Below are 15,049 nucleotides of genomic sequence, written 5' to 3' on the forward strand. Positions count from 1 at the left end.
TGCCTTATATGCATTTTGTTTGCAGACTAAATTCTCTTTTCTTGCAATGATGAGCTAAGTACTCTACTACTTTTGTTTCACCAAAATATATATGACAAAATAGGTGCAGGATCCCAACAAAACACAGAGATTTACCAGTTTCTCCATCAAATTAATGTATTCTGTCCTCTTTCTACTGTACTTGAAGCTAGAAGTTTGACCTACATAAGTACATTACATTGTCTGCCACTAGATGGCAGCGCAGTCCAGTGACCCAAATACAAATAGCTGAACCATTTGGTGGAATAAGTGATTAGAGACAACATCTGTAAGAAAAAAGGCTTTATTGTCAAAATGGAACCATGTGATAGAAAGAAACCATTACAATATTCATGTCATACAAACACTTAACATCTGAGGAAAAAAAAACAAAAAAAAACAAAGAGAAAACATTTCTTTCTAGGAAAGGTAAGATTTGCAGTTGTCTCCGCTGACACTAGTTGGACACACTCTGCAGCAGGGTAATGTTGTCTCCTTTCAACATGATCCGCCCTAGGAGACAGAAAGAGGGAGAAACCCAAGTGGAGACAGATCAGAGAAGCCAAATGATGGATGGTGACAGATACATAGTGTCAGTTCACTTTTGGACAAAGCACTAAGCACTATCCAACGTCTCAGTGCACACAGGATCAGTAACAAGAAGCTTTGTGAAACAATACAGCAGGCCTCACCAACCACTAATATATACCGTAGGTTTGCCAACATTTGGAAAACCAGAGAGCTAAATAGTGGGATTCATACTTTCTGGGCACAATTAATGTGTAAAAAAATGACTTTTAGGCATATTTTGATAGACATAAGTGTTAAACATGAAGTGCATCTAGCCCAATTGTGAAAAACTTCAAAAAACACTTAAATTCATGCTTCCTGCATCCCCATGCACAGTCCTATGTAGACTTTAAAGCAGCCTGCAGGTGCAGTTCTTTTTTTTTTTAGAATAGGTGCACTGTTGAAATCAAAGCTCCTCCAACGTTTGGCAACAACTGTTTCAATTAAAACTTTTTGAATGTTGAATTATTGAAAGGTGTGGTTCTACTTTTAGATAATTACATTAATTGTCCAGTTTTCTCTCGGTCATAAATTTCATTAGTGGCTATTTTTAACAGATTTTTCTGCAGAAGACAGCTGACAACTTGTAAATTAGCAATCTGTAAAACTGGGGCTGAAGGAGAATTCTGGTTGATTTCTACCTGCTGAATTTACACTGACCAGTCTATTATCGCTGCAAGTGTGACGCTAACTTTGCACTCTACCTCTGATGGACAGATTTCGGGCACAATGTTTGGCAGTTCAACTATCATGTGCTCCCTGTAGCTTTCCACATAAAGCTAGTTTTAAATCAACAGTAGAATTTCTCCTTACAGTCGCTCCTCTTCTGAGCACCATTTATTTTCCTGGCACATGCACAATCGACATGTTGGCAGTGTGGATAGTCCACACTGCTACAAATTTTGTTTCACATGGACTTCTGCAAGAGGATCAGTGGGGACATTTGCACATTTGGGTGGAAACTGAGGACACACGTACCTTTGCAGATGAGAACAGCATGAATTAAACTTTGTTTGGATTTGTCTTAACGGGATTTGTAAATGTGGCACAGGTCCATAAAGTGTCCCAGTAAGTACGACTTGTGCGCCAGCATGCCCTATACAAGGAACTTGCTCATAAATATTGCACGCAGTTGTTTTAAAGTCATTAATTACACCTGTGCTTCTCCTGCTAGAACAAGCCAAGATGTCTGCTGTATAAACAGGTCTGGCAACACTGTTGTTGCTGATATGCAAGCACACAAATCAATGCTAAACAGAGCTTAAAAAGGGAGGAAACTCTTACCCAGTGGCTTTCTGTTCTTAGTCTTCATGTGGACTTCCTCAGCATCATCTAGAACCAGGTTCATGTACTCATCAAAACCCTAAAACAGCAAGGGAACAGTCAGGCAAAGAGAATTTAAATGAGCAGAACATTTTGGTATATCATCATAAATACATTCTTTTTCTCAGGTTTGCTCGGATTGGATACATCAACTTCAGAAACGTATCCTTAGTTCCTCATTGAAGCTGGCTGAATGCCACCTGCTTAACAAGCTGGTGCTCGTTTGCAAGATCTCACCATTAAACAGACACTCCATAAACTGCTTTACACAGCTACAATGCCACCATTGCAGGGCAGAGGGAAGACAGTAACGCTGCGTATTCTGTCCGCCCGGTGACGTCCGACGACGGGGGGTGGGGAATATTCGGATACCAAAATTAATATCCGGATAGTGCCGTAGCGAACGAATATTCGGGTCCAGCCCTAGGTACACACAGCAATGCCACTTCCACAACTACAAGTGGATTTTGACAGTAGTGCTGGCAGGACCAATGATGACAAATTACTCAAAGTTTTAGCTTAACGAAATAAATTGTGCATTACAAGTCTTACTTTCTTTTTTTTTTTTAAAGTAAAAAAACAAAACAAACAAAAAAAAAAACAAGTCTTACTTTCTAATGTTTGCAAACTTCTAAGTAAGTCAGCTCTCTCCCATATTGGTCTTACCCATGTGGCACCATAAAACGCAGTGTCTGTCAAGATTTGACTAATACTAGCTGAAGCTCACGCACTAGTTTGTGTTACTGTAAACTTAAATACTCCTGCTAGCACTCAACTGCCAACACTAGCTTTTCATATCTTGGTTAAGGGTTAGCAAACTTCAATGTGCTGTGATGTAACAATGTTGGTCACTTACAACATCCATCTATTTCTCCGAACACTACAAATTACTTCTCACTAGTGGCCATTAATTCTTCTAGTCACTGTCTGTTGCTGGTCTCTATGATCATATATATGCTTATGAACACACATCTTCAACCTCTCAGGTATGAAGCTCACTGTTTGGATCCTGTTTCTTAATGTTAAACTTGGCTTAGTTTGCAACTCTCCATTTTGTGCCGTTACAACCAAATTGTGTTTTCTGAGGTGGGTAGCTCATACGTTAATAATTTGTAATATTATTAATAATGTGAAAATTCTGTTTCTGCTTATTTTTTAGCACAAATTTGCTGTGGTCATCAAATTGCAAGTTGCTCATGTATTATTCTGTGTAAAGTACTGAGTGCACAAATTGTGTTAAAACAGGTGCAACGTAGGAATCTGTGTAGGTTAAACGGTTATTACTTGAGAGGCAGTGTATAATGCTGGACAGAGACAAATTTCAAAAGTGGTCTTTCTTGGGAGAAACCAAGTCTGGTGGTTGATATTTCTTCAATTCCATGATACAGGGTTAAATTGGAGATGACAGTGTAAAAAACACTGCCTACAAGTACCTCCTGGCTTAAGGAAAGACATGACTCTCTTTCGCCTACACGGTTCAGTCTATACACTCTGTACTGACTGACTACACTACACTTGTTCAATAAATGACTGTGAAATCTAACTGTTTATTCATGGTATATACCAGTTGAATAAAATAAGTAAATTTAAAAGAAAAAAAAAAACAGGAAAACCGTAGCAAAAGATAACTTACAATAATGCAGCCTTCTATCCGCATGTTCACCTGTTCATACAACCAGACTTGGATCCGTGAGCGCTGGAAATGAGAGCGAGACCAAATGAGAACTCCACTTCATTAAGACATGACCATGTAACAAAACAAATCATAATAAAAATGGAGATTAAAGTATCGACTACTTACATTTTGTAGGTACCTGAAAATGAGGTTCTGAGACATCCAGTTAAGGAAATTAAATGTTCAAAAGCAAACACAGATTCATAACAAATACATTTAGAGTAAAACAGTCCAAATAAGATGATTATTGCTCCCTGGTCACAATTTAGTCACTGTAACACTGTGCCTTTTGGAATACAAAAAGCTGAACTGCAACTTAATTTTGTTCCTTTTCTTAACTGGTAAATTGAAGAATAACACTGCAAGATTTTAATATAAAGCCATCACTTCAACCAGTGAAGTAAATTTATGAAGCCAATCGCTCTTTGACTGGACTAATATTCACATTATCAATTAATCTGTTGGTAATATTCTCAATGATCTGAAACAAAGAACATCGGTATATTTTCCACACTTGAGATATTAAATGAAAGAAACATTTAACAATATATCAGTCATCAAAACAGGTCTGTTGACTGACAAAGTAAAAAAAAATAATAAAAAATCCGTTCCAGGTCAAGATGTAATGACGTTTGTCGGAGTGTTAGCCTAACCAGCAGTTTCCAACGGAGTTCGGCATGCTAACCCCGGCTACGTCTGCACTGGTACTATGAATGCATTTCAATAACACACACTTATTTGTAGACATATTTTACATCAGGACTAAACCGTCTGGTTAAAACGAGCTTCAGAACATCATGCATCTCCGTTCAAACTTCTTCACTGTAAAATATATGACCAGCCAGCTTTAATGAATTCGCTAAACGGTTAGCTTAGCTGCTAAGCTATTGTAGCAACCGAGTCAACCGCGCCTGTCGTCCACTGCGATAAAAAGGATACAATGGGCTGTACCATAACCTTCTGAACCTTCTGTCCTTGTCCTCTGTACGCCATCTCTCCGAAAAAATACCAGCGATAGGTATATGATTTAAAAAATTGCACCTTTTTGGATAAGTTGCACTCCAACGTATGGCTCACGTTGTGAATATGATTCAATGGCGGGGTGTGCCCTTCCTCGTGTGGTGCCGCCGCTTAATAAAGATGTGATGTGATATGAAACAGCGCCAGTACAGGCAGGAGGTCGCTACTACACCAGCTGGGTGACGATAGATAGATAGATAGATAGATAGATAGATAGATAGATAGATAGATAGATAGATAGATAGATAGATAGATAGATAGATAGATAGATAGATAGATAGATAGATAGATAGTTAAAAATTTGGACACACCTTCTCATTCAATGTTTTTTATTGAATTATTTTGTACATTCTACATTAACACTGAAGACGTCAAAATTATAAATGAATACATATGGAATTAGGTTGTAAACAAAAGTGTCAATCTACTATATTAATGTACAATGTAAAAAATAATACAAATAAATGAAAAGCATTGATTCAAGGATTCAAGGATATTTATCATCATTGCATTTCTGCAATCAAACTTTGTTGGCACTTTCGGGGGAAAAAACAAAACCCAAAACAACATAGTAAAACAACAACGAACTGTATTAAAGGAGAATGAGAGAGTGTGTCCAAACTTTTGACTGGTAGTGTGTAGATAGGGGCAAAATAGGGTGGAAGCACTGCTACAAATTACAAAAAATAATCTTGTTTAAAAAATCAGAGTAGGTGTACTGCAACAGACAATCACCGCGCAGTCAGCTCTCTCAACGATCATCTTTATACATTTTTATTTAACATAATTACATTACTAAATTAATTGTCCATCCTATGACAGGATTTTCTTATTCTCTGAAGAATACTAGCTTTATATACTTAATACTATCATACACTGGTCATCTTGTGGCTGAGGGATCAGTTTTATGATATTCGTTGAACAATAATTGCAGACATGAAGCTTTATGATAATGTGGTTGTTAATTAGCTTATGTACATACAATTCCTGCCAATGTGCAGCTTTCTTGTGTTAATGTGTATTATACTGAGTGTCAGAACAGGTGAGTGGCAAGTAACTATGTCAGTTAGACAAAGAAATCATTGGTGCATGTGTATCATTAAAACACTTGCACACAATATTATATCTTTTAATAAGATAAGAAAAAACATTGTTAATCCTTGAGGAAATTCTTGTGCCAAATATTAATAAGAAAAACAAAATGACAAAACATAAGAAATTCAGTGCCTGCAAAGAAAAAAGCAAGAAGTTGTAGGTATGATACTTTACTGAAATAGTAAGTGTAAACAAGGCAAGAATAAAAGAGTTAAAAGCAACGCTGATAATGATACTGAGGTAATAAGAAAACACACACATGAACAAAGAGATATAAACTGCAATTTTTCTTGGCTTTCCTGAGCTTTTCCTTGACGGTATCTATGAAGATGGTGATTTCACTGGTAATATTACTTCATGAAGTCAAGGTTTTCCTCACATCATTTTAATTTTTTTTTATATTGTTCTTGGCAACTTCATTCCTGTTGTGAGTTTTTAAAAATCTTTTGCTCAAACGTTACATCATTTTCAAATACATGTTCTTCTCAAGAACTGGATCTCAGTTGCTTGATTTTTGTCGACCTGTTCAATGGTTTCAAATTTCTTTCTAATGCCATCAATAACATGTTGCTATATTCATCATGTGGAGCCTTTTCTTTAACCTATCGAGTGTGATCTGACTTGGAGAAGGATGTCTGCCAATTTTAATTGTTCCAACATTAATTCCTTTCCAATCTGGCTTAATTGTATTCATCGAACTGAGGCTGATGAAGCTTTAGTTAATGGGCAAAAGCCTAAAGTTTAAATAAACGGTCTTCAACATCTTTCAATGGTGACCCATATCAGACCTCCATAACTGTGTTAGTTTCATCCAGGATCCAAGAAAACTGAAGGACAGCGTAAAGACGATTTACACCAAGTATCTCCAGCAGTCTGATGAGGTGAGCGTGGTTCCTACACTGTAGTAGTAGTGGATACCAACAGTTAACGGCCTCAAACTGGAAGTGTGTTTGCCGTTTCTAAGGTGGAGAAAAGTGGTCTAGACGATGATATTCAGAAGGCGTTTTGCAACCAGCGTGATCACCTGGAGAAGACTGTTGCTAGTCTTAAGAGGAGGCTGGCCTTATCTGCTGAAGAGCACGACAAAGTCTACGTCAAAATAATGAAGGTAAGTGATAACACTGATGGAGGACACGATCATTGTAATACCATTAGTCCTAAAAGAAGCTACTGTGTAGCAGAGTTTTGCTGAATGAACATCATTCTAACAGTAACTGTCATCTCTGCAGGAGAACGCAACTCTGATCACTGAAATCAACGAACTGCGAAAGGAGCTGCATTTGCTGAGGACTCAGATTAAAGATTACAAAGCTCAGCTGACCATCGTGAAGAAGAAGTCACATCCCAATTCAGAGGAAGGACCCCAAAAGGAGCCAAAACTGCAAGACGTTCGCTGACCACAACCTCCATCAGCAGATTTATTTCTTTAAATTATAGATAGAATGACACTCAATTCATTTAAACTCACTTTATTAAAGATACGCTTGCATGCAAATCCAGTATAAAGGCTCCATTTCTTTCTGATGCTGTGATAAACAACACTGCCCAGCTCTTCTAGAAAATTACTCCGCCTTTTATGAAAAGAAAATAATAACAAAATAAACCTATACATTTGTGAGCCTCGTTTCTTGCTTAGAAGTAATCAGAGACGGACTTCAGCGTTGTTGATGTTGGTCCATTCATGAGATTTCCTTGATGTGCATATCGATTCTTTTGTGCAGCTTAAGCATTGCCGTGTACATGGTGTCAAACAGAGCCTGGACACAGTGAAAGGAAACATGTTAGTCCCAACCATGAATTACATTGTGCAGCAAAGTAGTCATTTAGGAGACAGAAGCTCCTTGTTGTGGTTGTACCTGAGCTTTTGCCGTCTCTTTGCTGCAGACGTCTCTCAGACTCTTGATCTTGGCCTTCAGCTGCTGCGTCTCTCCAGTGATCTCTTGGATTTTGTCAGCCATCTCTTCACGCTTCTGATGCATCTGGTTGCACTGCCTGGAGAATAGTTTAATTCACATTTTGAAAATTTTAGTTTTCAATTGTTACATAAGTTTAGAACAATGCAAATCCCATGTTCTTGTAGGACAGACCAGCATAGAAGCATGCCGTATGTTATAGCACTACAGTTATTTACCCCAACACATCTTGAACGTGCTGCTCCTTCATCTCTCTCTTCTTCTGTCTGCGAATGTTCTGCTTGCACTCTTTATCCAACTTCAGGTCCAGAGCTCGCTTCAACTGGCCTTCCTCGACACACAGGTTCTTCAGCTCCTTCTGGATCTTCTCATACTGAGCCATCAGTTCCTGTAGCTACACACACACACAAAAACACACATTTATGTCCCATGTGAATCATTAGAAATAAAAATTGAGCAGAAAAGTTTAACCATCAATATCACAGATGATCAGGTTGATGTATTTGTAAGTAGTCAATATTGTGGCGAATAATTATTCAGCTGTATAACTGATGTGCTTTCTTTTTGCTACCAATTCTTCCTTTTCAGTGTTTGTCTCCTATTCATTTATTTTGTTGTACACTCTGCAAGAAAGTCTGTCTATTAAGTAAAAATAAAAAACAAAAACAGCTTATTTTATGCAAGACACCTAAACCAGAGAAAAATGATGTTCGGTCAGACAGACTTTTAGTCATGAAAAATACAAAAACATACAGATTTTCTTTTTGTATCAAGCAGCAACAAGTTGTAACACGTTTGAATGAATTAACTGACATTGCACTTCCTGTAATGTGACTATTAAACATGCATACATTGGAATGTTGATGCTGAAACAATATATTGTGCAGCCTTACATTATAGTTACCAATATTAGCTAATTAAGAATGCACTGGTGCATTAATATCAGTGTATAATACACTCATTATTTCTAATATTGTTATGCAATTATGCCAAAGAGAATTTTGAGCAAATGATGTATTTAATTCTCCAGACAGAACAGATGTCTCATTCACAATTAGATACTAAAAAACTCTTTTATTCTCACTGATTCTCCCTTAAAAACATGGATGAAACAGAATATCTTCTTACTCTAAAAATACAGGGAAAGGTCAGGCTCTTTAACTCCGCAACACAAACCAATCAGAACAGAGTGTTTACTATGAGACACCTCCAGATCAATACAGAGCACCTGCACTCTGATCATACCTCTTCCTGACGCTGCTTTGTGTTGTTCATGCTGCTCTCCAGGTCCTGCAGGAGGTTGTACGTCTGATGGATCTCTGCCTCAGATTGCGTCACACCCTGGACCATGTTCTGCATCTCCACTATGCGCTCCTCCGTTTCTTTCTGGAGTGAAAACAACAACAACAAACGAGTCGCACACCCAAGTTCAACAGGGCAACTATTGGAGCCAAACATCTTCCCGGCTGTTTTCTTTCCTACTCACAATGGAGATCTTAATGTTCTTGACGTTCTCCCGCATCTTCTCCATCGTACTCCTCAGCTCCTCTGGAGACTCCACAATCTGAGACTTGAGTCTACCGAGATCTTCCTTCAGGCTGCTAACATCCACCTTCACCTGAGCCTGACACACACACACGCGCCTTCTCAATAAAAGGCTCTGAGCGCACAGAGACGTGTAGAAAATGTGATCTATCAACATCACAGTCACATACCAGTTTCTGTGTCTTCTCTGCAATTTTGGTCTTCCACTCTGCTATGCTGTCATTTTGGGCATTCTGAAAGAAAATACATTTATGTGACTTTTGACTTTACTTCAGATTTGAACTATTCTGGTTGTTCCATCACCACCTACCACTTGCTGATATTCATGCATGGTGGTGGCCTGCAGTTCAGACAGAGCAGCTGCCAGCTCGTCGGCCTCAGCCTGCTGCTCTGGTGGGATGGTCCTGAATAAAGACAAGACGACTCCGTAAACATCTGACTGAGCAAAGTGCAACGTTTATCTCTCATGTTCTCTTATTGTGATCTCACAGAACATTTGCTTTCATCAAATAAATCCCAATCCAAATCATTTCAAATTTAGTACTGCAGCTAGTTACTTTGCCAAATGTCATTTTGTTCCACATTCACAATATATGAAGGTCATGATACTTCGCTGCCTCTTTGTGATATTTTGCTGCATCTCTTTGCATGTCAGCATGCTGGTAGAACAAAACAAAGGACATCACTGAAGAGATTATAAAGCAGTCCTTCTGTCCCTTTAGTGAAGAGGTGAGTAGCTTGAAATGTCTGATAGGTCCTTTTATGGAAATACAACAAGTTTGAAGAAGAAAGTCTGGGTTAATAAAGAAAGTTGACACTCATTCATGATACCCATCCTCTCTCCTTGGGGTTTTAGGTTTTGTCGAGACATTTTATACAAAAAAAAAAAGCCTGACTGTGTGAAACATGCTTCGTAATTCACCCCTATGAACCCGTCAGTATCTGGCTCGCTAAACAACTTCATTAGCTATCAAAATTGTTGCTGATTAATCTCTACTTTACACCTCTTTCTGTCAAGATCACAAAATAATAAAAAATAATGAAAGAAAATGCTGCTTTTCTGTAGGTTATGACCACTTTTAAGGACATTTATAGCAGTATTTGTACACCAAACAACAATAGCGTCAACAGAAGTCACATATTTAATCCAAGACTTACGTCAGCTTTTCTATCTTCTTCTCTGCTTCCAGATTGCCTCTGGTGTAAGCCTGCAGTTTGTCCATGCCTGCCCTCTGACAACACAGTAAGAGTCAGTATTAAAACTTTTCACAATATTTCTAAATAAGGTGACTGAATGATACACAGATGAGCCTAAACATCCAAACCTCTGAGAGGTGAAGTGTATAAAACTGATCGTGTCGTTACAATGCAATGCTCTGCTGGGACAGTCTGGGCTTTGCATTCACGTGGACGTCACTTTGACTTGTACCACTGTTCTTCTGGCCCTTCTTTTATCATACATACTGTTGATCTGTGCTTCCAAACAGCTCCATAAAAACAGAGTGCCGGGACGCTACAGGTTCATCTGCATTTGTGTGTATTCAAGTCAACTTGGTGAAAATTTAAATCCAGTGAGGTTTCCAGAGAGGAAGTCCTTGTTGTTCTGTGTTCTCATGTTTTAGTTCCTGACTTAAGGTTTTTTGTCAGCACTGCAGAGGGTTTGCTGCTGTACCAGGAGTTTTACATTTTCATTTAATGCCTTCCATTGCTATCTATTGGAAGATGCTTTTGAAATCTTTTGCCACCTCTCCATTTGGTGTAATGACATTATTTCTTCTCTTAGCTTTTGACACAAACTCCTTTATCCATACTATTGTTTGCTACTCGCACTTTAGAGCTGCACAGGCAGATTTATGTGTGCATCACAGCTGAGGCTAAGTCACGATTATAGAGCTTCCAAAGGCTAATAAGCATTTTGCAACAGTTTGGTGGCCTTGTGTACTAATAAGTGATTTGGAAGCAGCACTATTTATATGAACGGAATAATTATGACGTGGATGTTTAACTGTAGATGCTCAGGATACAAGACCACTCCACCCCCAAAAAACTCCCCATGTGGATCAATCTAACATACAAATCTGGCCTGCGTCTCCAACATTATCTCCATCCTCTGCTTCCTGAAGTGAAGAAAGTTCAAGATGGCGCTCAGAATAGTCAGAGTCTTCTGTTTTACTGGAGAAAGAAAAGGAAGATTTGCTATCAGCAGACTGGTTACACAAAAGTGAAATACATGGAAAGATTTCAGCCAAAATGAAAAATTCAAAAATATTCGGGCTGAAATGATTTGATAAGAGAACATCAATGTAGAATATTAGTTTAGGTAATCGACTACCTTTTGATACAGTTAAAAGGCCCCTCTACTAGAAGGATTTTATGTTTTACACCGTGGCACAATTGGCATTGGGCAGTTTAATCAGTAATAAAACAATTTGCGAGCTGCAGCCATAAATAATACACACACTTACCTGGAGCTAGCAGATCGTTCATTGAAAAATCATACACCATGCACATAGGGAGGAACTGCCGCCTATAAAGACAATACAAAGAGCTCTTAAAAAGAATCCTCACTGCACATGGAATAAACACACATAAAACTGTTCAATTCAAGAGTTGTGGATGAAGAATAACCAAAAGTAGCAGTGTTCTCTGTTCATTTGAGTCTATTTTGTGTGCTAGAGCATATTGAAATATATTGTATCTATAAACACCGTACCAGGCATCACGACTCTCTTCAGCGTCTTACATTCAACAAAATATAAATGCAACACTTTTGCTTTTGCTCCCATTTTTTATGAGATGAACTCAAAGATCTAAAACTTTTTCCACATACACAATATCACCATTTCTCTCAAATATTGTTCACAAATCTGTCTAAATCTGTGATAGTGAGCACTTCTCCTTTGCTGAGATAATCCATCCCACCTCACAGGTGTGCCATATCAAGATGCTGATTAGACACCATGATTAGTGCACAGGTGTGCCTTAGACTGAGTTCATCTCATGAAAAATGGGAGCAAAAACAAAAGTGTTGCGTTTATATTTTTGCTGAGTGTATATCTAAGATAGAAAGCAGAAAAACTCACATGCGTGTGTAGACGCTTATGATGGTGGTTATCCCCTCATGATAAGGTGGATACTGAATGTTCTCAACAATTGGAACCTGTTGGACAACAAAGGGCAAATCGATGCCTCAGCTAGAAGAAAAGGCAGCGGCTGGCTTTGATAGCGTAAGCTAGAGGATGAACAATATGTTGTTTTCAAGCCTGACAGCGATAATCAGTAATCAAGTAAAGAAGATATATTTGAATGATAAATTAAATTCTTGGAGTCAAAATTTAGAAAAAAAATAAACTCCAAAACAAAATTTATTCAAAAAGTTTACAAAATGCTAAAAATCAGCTCGGATAATTGGCCATGATGATGATCGGTTGAGCCTTAGTGTAAATATGTTACATTTGCCTCGTTCTACACATACACATTGGAGCCAGGTCTGATAGTGAAGACATGCCGGGCAAAAGAAATATAAGGCTGCTCAGTGTAAATTTAAAAATTTAGTGAAATCAAGAATACCTAAGTAAACTGATACACAAGACTGGATGCAAACCGTTTGAAGGGACATAAAATATTCTGAATATTTATCATTCTGTATAGTGAAAGCCAAACAGCCAAGAAAAGTAATATAGTATTTCTTAGTGCAAGAAAGCTTTAGTGATTTCATATCAAATGCAGTACTCACCATGGAGTGACACTCAGGCCGGAAACGATACAGGAGATACAGCACTCTCATGTACAAAGTCTGAACTGCTTCTGGCTGTAAGAGAGAACAAGTACTCCATTAATAGTCTGTTTTTTTATATCTGACCAGTGCCTCCATCTCAAATAGCATCTTTAACACAGACCTTTACCTAATATTCTCAATTCAAAAATTTGATCTCTTTGTGACAAGGTTAAGGTGGAGAAGATGTAGGACAAAATCCACTGTCTTTGTTCTGTTGTTGGTGCAACCACAGATTTTTTCCATTGTTTTGTTTGGCTCACCTTGCTCCTGAGTCAGTTTAAAGCTTCTTCGGTGTGTCCATATGTGGCTTTTCTTTGTCAAATCTGATTGTAAAGTGATTTATTTATGGGCTGTTGGTTGATTAACACAAGGCAATTTGATGTATTATCTTGGGCTTTGGGAGTTTCCTCAATTAGCCTGTATTTTAGGTAAATTTATGGATAAAATAATTAAGAAAACTGTCACTAGGAACGCACAAGTGGAGTACTTGGATTTGCCATTGAGATTCAGAGAGACACAAAAACTAAAGTTTTGCTTTGAATAAAAGCGTCTGTCAAATGAAACAGTAGAATTGAAGGTGTATCATTTGTTAAATATCCTTTGTCCTCAGATCAATTACAGCTGTTGCAATATTTAGATTTTAATGTTGGTAAAGCAGTAAGTAGATTTTCATCACACAAGGACATTTCAAATGCTTAGGAAATCCTAAATAAACTAGGCTATTAATTATTTGGACATTTGATAAGTGGATAGTAGTGTAGATTAGGCCTTTTGTTCAGTATTGCATTATATATCACTGGATGTAGTGTCCAATCTTACGGTAATTTCCGTTACTGTATAGAATATTAACGTAAAAGTGAACTAATTATCAATTTGTATGACTTACTGTGATGAAAACTGGAGTTTGGTCTTCATCTTTAAACTTAATTCCCAATTTAATGCAACATGTAGATTGTCTTCCTCTTATTTGCATCCATTTTTAATTTTCAGTTAATATTGTCATACTCTGACAGACTTGCCAGGTCAACGAATTGTGATTTTTTTTTTTTTCCAATCAAAGTAACATCAACCGGTATAACTGTAGCTTGTTGTAAGACCTGCTCTTTAATTGACAATTTACTCGTAAAATATAACAATCATATTTTCTAACAGAGTATGGTACATGTAGTGGAGCTTTAAGTCACTGGAACCACAGTAATTTAGCTGCTCAGGCCATTATATTCTTTCATTTATTTTTCTTTCAGACAAGCCGTTCAAATCCACTCTTTTCTCTGGACAGCACCAGAGGGACGTTACCTTGGGAATAGGAGTGAGGTCGCTCTTCGTAAAGTGTTTCGCCTCTTGGCCAGTCAGAACTTCCGTGCGATAAAAGCTCACCAACACATCCGCAGTGTAGAGTGGGAATGTGTTTTCGGTCATTGTTGCAACTTCAGAGAAAATTTAACACGGTTAAAATACAGAAAAACGACTTGGATTTCAACGACGAAACAAAATTGGCGCCTTAAAACGGCTTCCTTGTTGATTTCCACACGGCGCAACTGATTGGCCAATTCGTCCGTCTTCGTCTTCTTCGTGTTTTTCTTCGTGGTGGTGATGGTGCTCACTTGCGCTCTCTACTGGACTAACTAAGAACCTTACATTATTCCTCTCCTATTGTAAAATGATATTTTAGAAATCTAAAACTATATATATATATTTTTAATGCAAAAAATACACAAAAAAACCAAACAAACAAATCTGAAGTTTTTCTGCTCACACTGTTAAAAAAGAGAAACACTGTATTTAACTCGTTCCACTCATATTTAACCATGAAGTAGAGTCAGGTTTATTAAGTAAGCAGTTTATGTTTAAAAATAGTACAAAGAAAAAGCTCTCAGAAGTTACGATCCTATTATTTATAGATTCTTATAGAATCAGCTTATTGCAGCCATTGATGGAATTCTATGAATTTATTATTTTTGTCAGATCAACTGTAAATGTTTGAATAAATAATAATCAATATCAATAAAGCTGAATCTCTGCTTGAATAAAAAAAAACTGCATGCAAACTGTCATCATGGCTGCAACAAGCTCTTTATTAAAGACTGGATTTTACGTAAATTAATCCCAATT

The 15,049-nt window shown here is 37.6% G+C and overlaps 3 protein-coding genes across 4 annotated transcripts; 1 reads left to right on the forward strand and 2 right to left on the reverse strand.

Annotated features, from left to right (window-relative positions):
- Positions 1–306: 306 nt before the first annotated feature.
- Positions 307–4,727, reverse strand: snrpe (small nuclear ribonucleoprotein polypeptide E). Its single transcript, XM_022194241.2, has 5 exons — positions 4,526–4,727; positions 3,713–3,739; positions 3,545–3,607; positions 1,873–1,951; positions 307–531 (listed from the first exon to the last, which is right to left on the reverse strand). The coding sequence occupies exons 1-5, from the start codon at positions 4,577–4,579 to the stop codon at positions 476–478; spliced, it is 279 nt and encodes a 92-aa protein (XP_022049933.1). The 5' UTR covers positions 4,580–4,727; the 3' UTR covers positions 307–475.
- On the forward strand, positions 4,235–7,196 carry LOC127534098 (cilia- and flagella-associated protein 57-like). 2 transcript variants are annotated; one of them, XM_051948523.1, is made up of 4 exons: positions 4,235–4,290; positions 6,517–6,582; positions 6,666–6,809; positions 6,931–7,196. In XM_051948523.1, the coding sequence occupies exons 1-4, from the start codon at positions 4,264–4,266 to the stop codon at positions 7,096–7,098; spliced, it is 405 nt and encodes a 134-aa protein (XP_051804483.1). In that variant the 5' UTR covers positions 4,235–4,263; the 3' UTR covers positions 7,099–7,196. The 2 variants fall into 2 exon arrangements, 1 of the variants encoding a protein (XP_051804483.1); XR_007942054.1 differs by having other exon boundaries at positions 4,240–4,290; positions 6,507–6,582.
- nuf2 (UF2 component of NDC80 kinetochore complex) lies at positions 7,155–14,473 on the reverse strand. The gene is made up of 13 exons (XM_022194230.2): positions 14,234–14,473; positions 12,896–12,970; positions 12,243–12,319; positions 11,625–11,686; positions 11,234–11,331; positions 10,318–10,391; positions 9,470–9,563; positions 9,330–9,392; positions 9,101–9,238; positions 8,860–9,000; positions 7,833–8,008; positions 7,558–7,693; positions 7,155–7,458 (listed from the first exon to the last, which is right to left on the reverse strand). The coding sequence occupies exons 1-13, from the start codon at positions 14,354–14,356 to the stop codon at positions 7,381–7,383; spliced, it is 1,335 nt and encodes a 444-aa protein (XP_022049922.1). The 5' UTR covers positions 14,357–14,473; the 3' UTR covers positions 7,155–7,380.
- Between the last annotated feature and the right edge of the window lie 576 nt (positions 14,474–15,049).

The sequence above is a fragment of the Acanthochromis polyacanthus genome, chromosome 5, assembly GCF_021347895.1.
Source record: "Acanthochromis polyacanthus isolate Apoly-LR-REF ecotype Palm Island chromosome 5, KAUST_Apoly_ChrSc, whole genome shotgun sequence".
Classification (NCBI taxonomy): Eukaryota; Metazoa; Chordata; class Actinopteri; family Pomacentridae; genus Acanthochromis; species Acanthochromis polyacanthus.

Bases quoted from the DNA above. Each gene is read 5' to 3' on its own strand.
- LOC127534098 (XM_051948523.1), top strand. From the start codon at position 4,264: ATGCTAACCCCGGCTACGTCTGCACTG. The intron at 6,583-6,665 runs GTGAGCGTGGTT...GCCGTTTCTAAG, and splicing joins ATCTCCAGCAGTCTGATGAG to GTGGAGAAAAGTGGTCTAGA. The intron at 6,810-6,930 runs GTAAGTGATAAC...TCATCTCTGCAG, and splicing joins TCTACGTCAAAATAATGAAG to GAGAACGCAACTCTGATCAC.
- snrpe (XM_022194241.2), bottom strand. From the start codon at position 4,579: ATGGCGTACAGAGGACAAGGACAGAAGGTTCAGAAGGTTATGGTACAG. The intron at 3,740-4,525 runs GTATCCTTTTTA...TGGATGTCTCAG, and splicing joins AGGTTATGGTACAGCCCATT to AACCTCATTTTCAGGTACCT. The intron at 3,608-3,712 runs GTAAGTAGTCGA...TCTCATTTCCAG, and splicing joins TTTTCAGGTACCTACAAAAT to CGCTCACGGATCCAAGTCTG.
- nuf2 (XM_022194230.2), bottom strand. From the start codon at position 14,356: ATGACCGAAAACACATTCCCACTCTACACTGCGGATGTGTTGGTGAGC. The intron at 9,564-10,317 runs GTAAGTCTTGGA...GTCTTTATTCAG, and splicing joins AAGAAGATAGAAAAGCTGAC to GACCATCCCACCAGAGCAGC. The intron at 7,459-7,557 runs GTACAACCACAA...CACTGTGTCCAG, and splicing joins AAGAGACGGCAAAAGCTCAG to GCTCTGTTTGACACCATGTA.